Raw genomic sequence first — 12,356 nt, 5'->3', positions numbered from 1 at the left:
TCATCTGGTGTGCTTCATGGCTGAGGATGGATTTGAACCCTGGTCTTCCGGGTCCTTGTCCAGCACTCCAGCCACTATCCCACACAGGCTCTTAAGGATGCAGCTATTCCATATCCCTTCTCCAAAGACACAATGCCCAGATACTGGTTTTTGATAAAGCTTCTCTCCCCCAAGATTGCAGAATGTAGGTCTTAAGCAAAGCAGCAGGGATTGTGAGATCCTCATCCCTCTCCTTTCTTTCTCTCAGTGCTACCTGGAGCTGGCAAGGAGAGCTATCCAGTCCTTCAGTACTGAAATGTCCCTCATTTGCAGCACAGCATTGTAGTTGCACATTTCATTATTATACATCAAAAAGGAACCTGACAATATCTCTTCTCGCTTCCTCGCCTGTGCCAAGAGTGACAGGCTCCCTTAACGAGGCCAACTGCCCCTCCCCTCTGCACTCCCCACTGTGGGTTAACTTTGTTAATAACAGCTATTGATTAGCGGGTGCTTAGAGATGGATGCCTCCTGCTTGCCAGATGTAATTCATTATCAGCTGGCCGGGAGGGAGGACAGTGGCAGAGGATAAAATAGGACAGATTCCCCTCTGAAACACTTTGTAACAGGAGTAGCTGCAGTGCTCATCTCTTGGTTTGCACTTAAGCCTCCAGCTGGGCTTCAGAACAACAGAGAGGCACACCCACAAGCTAATGCAGTAGTTGAAGCTGTTCTTCTAGACCTGGACGAGCTAACTGTTTCTGACCCAAGGGGCACATTCACCAGCAGTGAGTGCAGCCACCCATACTCTTGCATTCACAAATGCACCTACACAGCAACTCAGCTGAGATGGGGGGTTCTTACCCTCTTCCCACTTGTGAAATGCTAAATCTGATGTCTGCGGAGGGAGAACTTTGCCTTCCAAATGGGGCACTGAGCTAGGCAGGAACTAAATGCTATGTCTGCTTCATTATATATATATATATATATATATATATATATACACACACACACACACACACACACACACACACACACACACACACACCACTTCTGTATACAAAATTAGGACGACAGAAACATTTGGGTGGGTGGGAGGTGGGACTGAGCCTGCCCCTGGCCAGATGTTAGACATTCCTGTTGCCGATGGAATTTAGAGGAGACCTTGGAATTGTAGGGTGAGGCAAATGTAATTCTCGGAGACATTCACGAATAACCAGTAGCAAGAGCTATGTGTGAGGCAGCTAGTGCAGGCAAAGCATTTAGAATTGTGTGCCCATTCCCACCCACTGAAAATTTAAGCCCCTTTTGCTGCTGCTCCTCCGTTTTCTTGTTCTGTGGCTCCTTATGACTCCTTACCAAGTTATTCCCCTAATCTCCATCAAGGACTGATTAATAGGAACATAGGGAACAGCTTTCTGCCAAGTCAAACTGTTATTCCACATAGCTCATTACTGCTTTCACTAACTGGGAGTGGCTCTCCAGGTTTTTTTTGAGTAAATTTTCCCCAGCCTTACGTGGAAGTAACAGGGATTTAACCTAGGATCCTTTGCATGTGAAACAAGCATTTGTCCATTGGGTCACTTCCCCCCATTTGTTTTATAACTTTAATTCCTGGCTTTAGCTGTAAAGAGAAACTGTATGGGACAGTAAATAAGGAGATAGCTTTTCCCTAGTGATGGGGAAGCTCCCCAGCTCTGCTTGAATTGGCTTGGAAATGAACACAGCTAACCCAATAGTAATTGGGGGAAATAACACAGTTCATTTCTGAGCCAGTGCAAATTGGCTAGCTCTCCCACCCGCTCTGACTCTGTACATCCCACCTAATCACATCCCCAAAACTCCCTCCTCACTCTTCCATTAAAAAGTACAGGTCTAGGGTAGCATTCCCACTGCAAAAGAAGAAGAGGGAGATTTTGCCCTCTCTTCCCCTTCCAGCACTCTTACATAGCAATTTTTTCTGACTACTCAGCAGAAAATCCAGTGGAATTTACTACCAGGTAAATTGATACAGCATTAAAGGCTTTGTGAATCATAGCTTTCCAATGGGCAACTGGATGTTGGTGGTGGTAAGATGGAAATTCTCATTTGGATCATATTTTAATCCGAGTAAGAGGGAAAAAATGGGGACTCATGAGAAGAACCTCTTCTTTCCACAGGACTAGCACTTTTCAAACTGACATAACCAGCCCAAGAGGAAAGGAGTTGGGGTAAGATGTAACCATGTTGTTACATCTCACCTGCCTCTTCCTTAGATGAATTGTGGAATCTAGTCAGTGAGCAGCTGTGTAACACAAAAAATAAGGCTTACAGCTTTTATTAAGGAGATCTGTTTTCTTATTTGAGCTCTTTTACTCACCATCCTGACCCTTACCTTGCTTACTGGCAACAATGGAAAAGGACAAGCATTGTTGTATCCCTGTATCACTTATCTTTTTTATTTCATATGGGTTATATCCAACTAAGTCATACTCAGAGTAGACCCATTGATATAAGTAGGCTTAAGTCATGAGTTTGTCATGAGTTCAATGCATAGAGTATGATTTAGTTGGAAGCAATCATGTCTGTATCTATTTGCATAATGGCCTCATGCTTTTCCTAGAGTAGTTCAGAGTAATTTAGGTGGGACTCCTCATTGTCTGCTATCCGTGCACTAATAAGGTTTGGATCCAAGCTATTCAGTGGGTTTTATGTTTCTTTCTTCTTCTGGCCAAAAGAGCTCTCATATTTGTTTCTCCTGTGGATTTGAGCCTTCTTAATTTCTCTAAGTGAAACTCTGTCAGTTTGATTGCAAGTTTCAAAGAAATCCATTAGACATTCTTCTGCCACCAAAGTTATCTTCCACAAATGATGGATTTGTTCCTGCAGCAGATAACCCTTTAAAAATTCTTTGATCTCTACCTATGATGCTTGCAATGCAAAGCGACTAAGATTGCGCCCTTCCTTTGAAGTGGGGTCTCCCTTCACATCAAAGAACTTAGGTGAGAAGAGAGATTTCCACACCTCATGAGGTTAGTTAATGAACAGTGAATGGACATTCAACATGGAGAGTTATTTGGTGATAACTCCTGCGAACTTGTTAATCACTGGAACTCATATCCAGCTGAAGCAGATGCCTTCATGTGTTGCTTCGTTTGCATGCTTTAATGTGAATTTGAACTGCAAGGAAGTAAGGTTTAATATGTTGGGTGATGCACAGATGTTTACATTTGTAGGAAATTAGTTATTATATACCAAGCTGTGAGACCCCATTGGGTAGAAGTCACATGGCTCTATAAGACAGTCATCTCCTCTCGGCATTTTGTTTCCTTTCCAAACAAGTGTTAATATTTGTGTTTCAACTGATATAGCAAACCACTTCCCTTCAACCCAAGCAGTGCCTAGGGAACAAGAGACTTGGGGCTTATGCACACTTCGTCTTGTCCTACTGCTTGCCCCCCACCCAATTCCACCAAGGAAAACTGTTCTTTAGTGTTCAATTGGAGCAAATTGCAATTGGGGGTTTTCTGGAGTGCCATTTGTTCTGATCTATCACTAAAGAGTGGGTTTTCCCTTGGAAAGGAGCAGGGCGGGGGGAAAACCACTCTGACCTGTGCCTAGAAAGTGTGGGTCAAGCAGAACACTGCTCAGATCCATGCTTTCTAGGCACGGCATAAGTGTGAAGTGCTTTGTGAAAAACTTATAGTAGCCTGATCTGTAGGAAGACTTGAGAGTCCAGCCTTCTTCCAGTGGTATGGTCTGAAGGCACATGAAGCCACCACCTTGTTGAAGCTATCTGCTTCTGGTCAGCACTTGAATGGGTGACCACCGGGGAAACAGTGGAAGAAAAGTGAGGTAGCAATCTCCCCCCCCCCTCTCTCTCTCACACTCAGTATCCTGCAGCGTAAGTTAGCTTTTATAATTCAGTGTTACTGTCTCATTTTTGCATTTGATAAATGACTCCAGTAAAACCTTGGGAATTCAAGTGTTCTGTTCCCATTCTTTGGCGGCTTGTCCATCTACCGGTATCTGCCAGTGCTGCTGTATTGCTTAGCTATCGAATAATTATGGAGCTTGAAGGTCCCTTAAAGCAAAGAGTGTGCCAGGACATCTCTAGGGTTGCCTGCCTGATTAGACAAAAGGTCTATCTCAGGGGTCAGCAACCTAAGGCCCATGGGCTGGAAGCAGCCCACGGAGGTCATTTGACTGGCCCACAAGCTGACCCCGAACCGAGTTGCCCGCTCGCATGCTGCGCTAAACCGACACAACACGGTGCGGGGACTTGCTTCCGCGGCGCTGGAAATTGTGTCTGCGCAGATGCCGGAAATCATGCGTGCACGCGATCTGGCCCATGGAGGGATCTCCATGGGAATGATCCGGCCCAGGCAAGATAAACCTTGCTGACCCCTGGTCTATCTAGTCTAGCACCCTACTTTTAACTATGGCCAATCAGCTGCTTCTGAAAGCCTCCAAGCAGGGTTCGAATGCAATAGCCAACCCCCCCTGTAACCTCCCAGCAGTTGGCATTCAGCAGCTCTTTGTCTCCTCCAACTCTGCATTATAAAGGTGACATGGAAGCTGGCAACACCAATCCTGCCATGTGGTAATCCCTCACAGATGACTGCAGAAACAGGCAGACAAGTTGTGTATCCACAGCAGTGACTAGAGGAGGAATTACCACTGGGAGGAGTGCAGAGAGAAGAAACGCCGTGCTGCATCTGCAGCAGCAGAACTGGACTCCTTCATCTGCCCCAGCTGCAAGAAAGCACGTCTCTCCCACATTGGTCTCTACTGCCACAGCAGGCGCTACAACCATCCAACAGTTTGACCTCAATCCCCCCCCAGGAGAACCCCTCCATTGTCTCCCAAGACAGATGGATGCTAACATCATAGCAGAACCACATCTCTTGAGTGCCACTCCTGTCTCCTGATCCTCTAAGCTTCTCACTCATAGCAGCTGGCTAAACATTTTGGCTGAGTGATGGGTGCAAGTGTTGCAACAGCATCTTCTCCTACTCCCTACTGCATCCCTGCTGCTATTGCTTGCAAACCCCTCACCTCTTTTCCCGTACTCATTTTTCCTAGTCTAATACAGATGACAATCCTTCTGGGTGTGGGCTACAGCCTGTGATGGCTATGTCCTGCCACCACTGTCAGAGGCCATGTGCCTCTGAATACCAGTTGTTGAGAATTTGAAGTGGGAAGAGCACAACTGCACTCACCCTTATGTGGGCTTCCCGCATAAGGCATGTGGTTCACCACTGTGAGAGCAGAATGCTGCCCTTGGCTTGATCTAGGAGCAAGACTCTTCCTATGTTCTGATGGGCTGCATCCTTTCTAGATTCTACACAGTGCACCAGTTGTACGTAACAGAATCTTGATAGTAGCAGCTCCTTGTTTTACTTCCAGGGTTGTGAGTCATTCTGCCTAAACATATTGACTTGACTGCCAAGCAACCCCTCCATACCTGGTTAAATGTAGAGTATAGGCACATACCTGTATATTGCAGAGGAATCTCGGATATTGTTCCAGGGTCCACCCTTGATTTATGTCGTGGGCCTGTTGGGTCATATAGTTTATTCACATGGACTAGAACAGAATGGCCCAGAAAGTACCAATAATTCTCTTGCATACCTGCAAGCTGGTTTTTTTTTTTTTTTGGGAGATGCTTGGCCAACATGGCTGATCTTCTCATTGAGAAACTCTAGTAAAAGTCCAAGGAGTCCCACAGCTTGAAACCATGTGCAGCTACATTCTGTGATTTATCTCCTGCTTTCATCTTAACACAAACTGAAGTTCTAAAGTTTGGCAATCCTACAAAACCTATCGTGTCTGATTTTTAACCCCTTCTTCTCCTCTTGACCTGGCTCCATCTTCCGGCCCATCCAGAATATCTCCTGTCTTATCCTTTAGGCTTATTGATGGATACAGCATAGATAGAGCATCTTCCTTCTGTGCTTGACCCTTAAAAAATGGCCTCTTCTCAGTTCTTCTTAACCATTTAGAAATGTGTGACCAGAGAGGGGAGTTTTCTGTGCCAGCAGATGCTAAATGTGCTGGTGAAGCAGAAGCTCTTCTGATGTATCTGCACATCTGAGATCAGAAAGAGCAGTTGCCACTATCTCTGCCGTACATCATAGCCATGTGTTTATTTATTACAATTAATTACATCCTGCCTCTCAGGATGCAAATCCTTTCAGTGCAGTTTACAAGTAAACAAAATTGCATTTCTGCTGCAGTGCTTCTTCCAGCTCAGAGAAAGAATGCTTCCCTTTTAGCCGAATAAAGAAATTGGAGGTCCCAGCCTCAGCAGTCTGTGGTTATTGAGGATGCTGAAACCTCCATAGAATTTACAATCTACTCAGCCAGCAATATCCACTGCTTCCCCAACAGGTGTGGAGTAGGTAAACAAGATCAAAGTCTTGGCACTGTGAATGAAAGGAGTCAATGCCTCTGTTTTCCACTGAACACGTTAAGTTCTATTATACTGATTCAGACCACTGCTGCTTCTAGTTTGGGAGAGAGAATGTAGCTTAGTGGGAGAGCACATGCATTGTTTGCCAAAGACAACTTGCATTGCATGCCAGATTCAACCACTGGGATCTCCAGTTGGAAGGAAGATGTAGGAGGTGATGTGAAAGACTCTTCTCTGCCTAGGATCCTGGAGAGCTACTTCCAGCGATAATAGGCTGTTGTTGTTGTTGTTTAGTCATTTAGTCGTGTCTGACTCTGCGTGACCCCATGGACCAGAGCATGCCAGGCACTTCTGTCTTCCACTGCCTCCCGCAGTTTGGTCAAACTCATGCTGGTAGCTTCGAGAACACTATCCAACCATCTCGTCCTCTGTCGTCCCCTTCTCCTTGTGCCCTCCATCTTTCCCAACATCAGGGTCTTTTCCAGGGAGTCTTCTCTTCTCATGAGGTGGCCAAAGTATTGGAGCCTCAGCTTCACGATCTGTCCTTCCATTGAGCACTCAGGGCTGATTTCCTTAAGAATGGATAGGTTTGATCTTCTTGCAGTCCATGGAACTCTAAAGAGTCTCCTCCAGAACCATAATTCAAAAGCATCAATTCTTCGGCAATCATCCTTCTTTATGTTCCAGCTCTCACTTCCATACCTCACTACTGGGAAAACCACCATAATAGGCAATACTGGACAAATAGTCTGTTCTGGAATGATGCCACTTTCCATCTCCATAGTTTTATACTATCTCCTCTGGCTGGCAGCAGTTCTCCAAGGCCTTGGGTAGAAGGAGGCTATTCTCAGCCCTATTACCTGAGAGCCCTTTTTGGCTAGAGGTGCTGAGTGCTGAACATGGCAGGGCTTCCATTCATAGAATACATGCACTTCATCATTGAGCCATCACCCTCTCCAATGCTTCTCCCAAGACTACCCCAGTCAGCTGGAGTGACATCAGGGCCACAGAGACTATCCTTTTTTTAGGCAGGTGCACTGACTGGGGATGATGGGGGTTTCATCTTAAAACTTCTGGGGGGCACTACCTTGACAAAGGATGCTGCAATATGTGAAGCTTGAAATGGAAACATGAATAGGAGATGACAATGTCAGAGAGATTTGAGCCGACGGTGTACCAAACTAAATGTCAGTCATTTTTGAGGGGCTATTTTTGGGCACCTAATAATGCCAAGGGCTGGGGAAAGTCTCAAGCCAGATGTGGCCTGCAGCCTTACCCCACATAGTCTATGTGCCCCTCTAGGCCTGCTCTGGGCTTTCAGGGTGCTGTGGGCCTGCTCTTTGCTCCTGGGCTTCAGTCTCGAACGTTGCTTGTGAGCACAAGGGAGAGGTAGGAGACAAAGCATGCACAGGGCAAAGCACAGCTGAATCTCCAGAGGAAAGAGGAAGAGGCTCAGAGAAAGCACTTCCACGAAAGAGACAGGAAGGAAGTGAAGAGGGTTAAGGAAAGCAACTGAAAATTATTCCGTTCTGATTTTAGTGTGCTACATGCACACATATCTGTAGAGCCTACCAGTTTGCTCTGAAACAGCTGGGTGCCTGAATACTTCCCCTTCCAGTTGTTTTAAAACTACATAGAGAGCTGTGTGGCAGTGGGGCATTTTTGCATACCAGGAAAAAATGAGGATGAATGTAACAGAAAGGAAGAACCTGTACTGTGATGGAAGAATGAGGCACCTTCAGGAGGCGTCAGGGGACACACAGGCCACAGTTGACCACCTCCCTCCCTCCTTCCCCCTCCCTTTCAGCCCACCATTGGCCCATAATTGCCCTGATCCACTTCTAGTCACAGGCAACAATTAGTGTCCGTAGACACAGCCCAGATAAATACTGCAATATGGATGGGATTAAGGACACATCCAGATGTGCGGCTGAAGCATCAGCTCTGCACACTGGAGGCTTTTGTGTGATAGATCAAGTGTCTGTTTCATTAGAAAAAAATTGCACTGTTTTTTGGGGGGGACCTCTAGCACATAAACATACCTTTTTAAAAAGAAAAAAGAAAAAAGCTATACATGACTATCTTCACTACTGTCTTATGATGCAGACTGAGGAATGTACTGCTAACTGTCGGGTTTGAGACAGGGTCCAATCATGATCAGCTGTGTCCATTTAGTTCTCAGAAGCTTTTGTGGCCCCTCTCAATTCTTGGATGGTAGCCTTGCCCCTCCCCTATTATGCTCACACAAAGGGTTGGCAGACAAAGTTTAATGTCCAGTGCATTTCAGACCTGAGATCCTTCATCAGGGAGTTTTAAATACAGAAATTCATTCTCTTCTAATACCCTCCTTTCCCCCTTCTTTTGTACATTTGCTTCCTGCTTCTCCCTCCATTCCTCAATTTGCTTGAGGTTTCCATCTTTGTGCTGTATTATCATGCAAACATGAAACCACCAGAGCAGCCTGTATCAACCCTTGGCTGTTTGCTGAGCAGGCCAGAAAACTAACTGTCTCTAAACCATGGAGAACCCCTGCCTGACACACACACACACACACACACACACACACACACACACACACACACACCCCTTCGTCCAGAATCCATGCCCATCTCAGTCTCTCCCTCTCCCAAATCCCTGTCGGCATCAACCTTCAAATTAAATCAATGCTTACTGCAATAGCAACAAACAACCCCGTCCCCCAATCTTCCCCACCAGGGAAATGAGTCTGTAGCAACATAGGGCTATGCCGGGAGCGGATTGGCGGGGGGGGGGCACTGGGCTGAGATCTCTGCCGGAGGATGGGGAGGGAGTGGAGACGTTTCACCCCAACAACTGGGTCAGGAGATAAAGCAAGCCACTCAGACAGAACCTTGGTGCCTGACTTGCACACACACACAGCGAGAGAGAGCCTGCTTCACCCAGTGCATCACTAGGGCCGTGCCATGCAAAGGGTTAATGCAGGCAATGCGCTGAAGGGATGTGGGCTGTGTGAGTGTTTGATCATTTGAAATCTCTCCTTCTCTCTCCTTTCTCCTTCGCATTCCATCAATCAGGGAGGTTGGCGCTGGGAACTGGGAGACCGAAAGCTGCCAGACGGTAGAAACTCTCTCGGCTCACACCAAGTGCCATTGTAGCCAGCTCTCCACCTTTGCTGTGATCGCCCAACTGCCCAAAGACCTGGTAAGTTTTGACAGAACGAGGGAGAGCAGGCTGGGCTCTCGGCCAGCGCCACATTCCTGCCTCCCACCAACGGAGGTGGCCCAACCCTGAGACAGGAGGGCCTGATAGCCAAATTAAAGGTGGCAGGGTAAGGAGCCAGGCAAGAGTAATGGCAACTCTGGCCCACAGGACACAAACTCATCATTCAGCTTTGCATGTGTGCTAAGGGAAGAAGTTGTGAGTTTGCAAGAGGTACTGTGTGCTTTATGGAGGTCTACTGTTGTTAAGGGATGAGAAATTTTCAACAAGCCTACTATTGATCTGGACCAAAAGGTTGCATCCCTGCAGGGTGGTTAGGCTTAGTTGCATGTGCACACCCACAACTTTGTTGAACAGTTACCCAGATTCCCTGTGCATGTTCTTGTCTACCACCTCTCTCTCTCTTTACCTTTGTCCCTGAGAGCTCTTTGCAAAGTCTGATAGTGTGGGCTGTGTGAGCTGGAATGTCTCCTGGTTCGAATCTTACCTCCGCCCACTGTAAATTCACCAGGTAGCTGTCAGCCTCAGTTTCCAATCTGCAATTTGGGGGATAAGAATTCTGACCTGCCTTAAAGTGTTGCCGTAAGGATTACTGAGGTAAGGTTTAAAAGTGTGGAAAGTTCCCTGGTTCAAATGTTACCTGGTTCAAATCTTCGCCACTGTGAATTCATGAGGTAGCTATACACAATACCTCAATCTCACAACCTCAATCTAGCAATTTGAGAATAATGAAATGTTGTTTATTATGTCTTACACTGAGTTGCCTTAAAATGTTGTTGAAAGGATTATTGAGGTATTATTATGTGGAACATTTTTCACACATCAAAGTGTTGATGTAAATACCAAGTTTTTATTAGTAGTGTTATTGTGTGTTGTTGCTGTTAGCGTTGCCATTATTGTTAAAATAGTAGATGCACTCATTTCTCCTAGAGATATAGATGGATCAGTCTGTCTCAAATAGTCTGTGTTAAACACAATTCCTTTCAAAGAATGCATTTTTAAACATCATCCCTCAAAAGTACACATTTAAAAAACCCCGAGAGCTGTATTGGGACATTTGGGATGTTCAAAAACCAGCGGATAACCAAGTTCTCATCCACACTCTAGTCTAGAGATATGGAACATAACAGATTTTATCAGAACTGACCAAGATCATATCCCTGAAGCATCCCTAAATTCTCCCTGAGTGCCTTTTCTTTCATGTGCTTGTGCATACATACCCAGAAACTTCACAAATGTCTTACTTTGACACCACTTAATTTTCTTTTCCTTTTGCAAATAAGCAGTAACCTCTGTGATGTTACCGCCCCTACCTTTTGAAAATGTTTTAAGGGCATGTTCGAGCCAAAGTTAGAAGAAACAGTACTGAAGGGATGCCTAATAAAGGATAAAATTTAAAAAAAAATTTAAAAAAACAGTACTGAAGGAGTGGAGAGGAAGGGAATGCCTTGCTTTCACGGGGCAGGCTGTGAAAGCAAGGCCTGTGGCTCATGCCTGAGGGGAAGACACAGCCTCCCAGCTAGGCCTAAATCCAGAGGTAGGCTGAAATTTCTCAGAAAACAAACTAAATATTATTGAAGAAAGGCAACAAGCTGGACTTTACGAGTACAGGTCATTCTTTCATAGTCCATCGCTTCCTCTGGTCATCAGTGTGAGCTAACAATGCAGTTTTGCTCAATGTTAACAGAAGTGAAATTTCACAGAAGACCATTTTCTGATTTTTCTTTCTTCCACCTCGTCAATTAGTGACTAATAAGTCCAATAAATAATAATCGATAATAATAATTTTGTCCCCTCAACCAAAAATATTTGGTAAAATCACACCCACACTATTTTTGCCATCCATAAATAGGGTGGAGAATTTTGGAAGGCTGCTTCATGCTGGCCTTACAATAACTATTTGCAGCCTGAGCTAAACCTATATCATTTCCATGGCAACCATTAGGCCCCTGCCAGCGATGGGCTTGCATTAAGGGACAGTGATACACACACTCTGTACACACATAACAACGTTCAGTATGCAAAAGAACAGAGATAGCTAAGCCTCAAGCTGTAGTTGGGGAGGGTGGAGTGGTAATTTGCAAATGTATATCAACAAGCTCCCCTCCCCAGTTTTTCTGCCATCCCTTCCCACTGCCGTTGTACCCCACTCAGAGTCTTGTATCCCTCTTCTCATTGATCTAAGGAGATGCAAAATAATATTTAAGTTGGTGGGGAGTAAAGGTAGCCATTTGGACCCATTAGAAAAATCCTATAGAGGATTTCCTTTATAGGTCAATCAAAATGTGACAAGGTTTAACAAGGTTTAACAAAATGTGACAAGGTTTCAAGTTCTCCAGAACTCTTCATCAGGCTAAATCACCCTTTGCCAATCTGATTCCTTTCCTATGTTTTGGACTACAACCCACTGATGGAATTTGTAGCGTAAAACAAAGGAAGGGACCAGGTTGGCAAAGACTGGACCAAGGGCTAATCATGACAAGTGCTATGAGACAAAAGTGGTTTGGCTGATGGGGAAAACGCAAGAGTCTGTGTCCAGTCAAAGTCTTGAGAGGGAATGGGCAGGAGGTGTCAGACATTTAAACAAAGCTCTGTTTGGTGCTATTATGCAGGCTTCAGATTTATTTAATTGGTTGGTTCATATTTGAAAATATAAAAAAAGTGATAATCAAGTAATTACTAGTAATTGTGATGCTAATGTTATTGTTTGCCATCCTGGGACTTCTGAGTGAAGGATGGATTATAAGTACCTAAAATAAATTCATTCCATATCACAGGCATTTTT

The 12,356-nt window shown here is 45.1% G+C and overlaps 1 protein-coding gene across 10 annotated transcripts in view; it reads left to right on the top strand.

Annotated features, from left to right (window-relative positions):
* The window catches only part of ADGRB2 (adhesion G protein-coupled receptor B2), a 162,374-nt gene that overhangs the window by 111,876 nt on the left and 38,142 nt on the right, over nucleotides 1-12,356 (top strand). For all 10 annotated transcript variants that reach the window (XM_053398961.1, XM_053398962.1, XM_053398966.1 and 7 more), the window contains one exon: nucleotides 9,427-9,553. In XM_053398961.1, the coding sequence (XP_053254936.1) occupies nucleotides 9,427-9,553 (127 nt within the window). The remainder of the gene's footprint in view (nucleotides 1-9,426; nucleotides 9,554-12,356) is intronic.

The sequence above is a fragment of the Podarcis raffonei genome, chromosome 8 (assembly GCF_027172205.1).
Source record: "Podarcis raffonei isolate rPodRaf1 chromosome 8, rPodRaf1.pri, whole genome shotgun sequence".
NCBI lineage: Eukaryota > Metazoa > Chordata > Lepidosauria > Squamata > Lacertidae > Podarcis > Podarcis raffonei.
The sequence above is the reverse complement of the archived record's forward strand: the minus strand, read 5'-3'. Positions and strand labels throughout refer to the sequence as shown.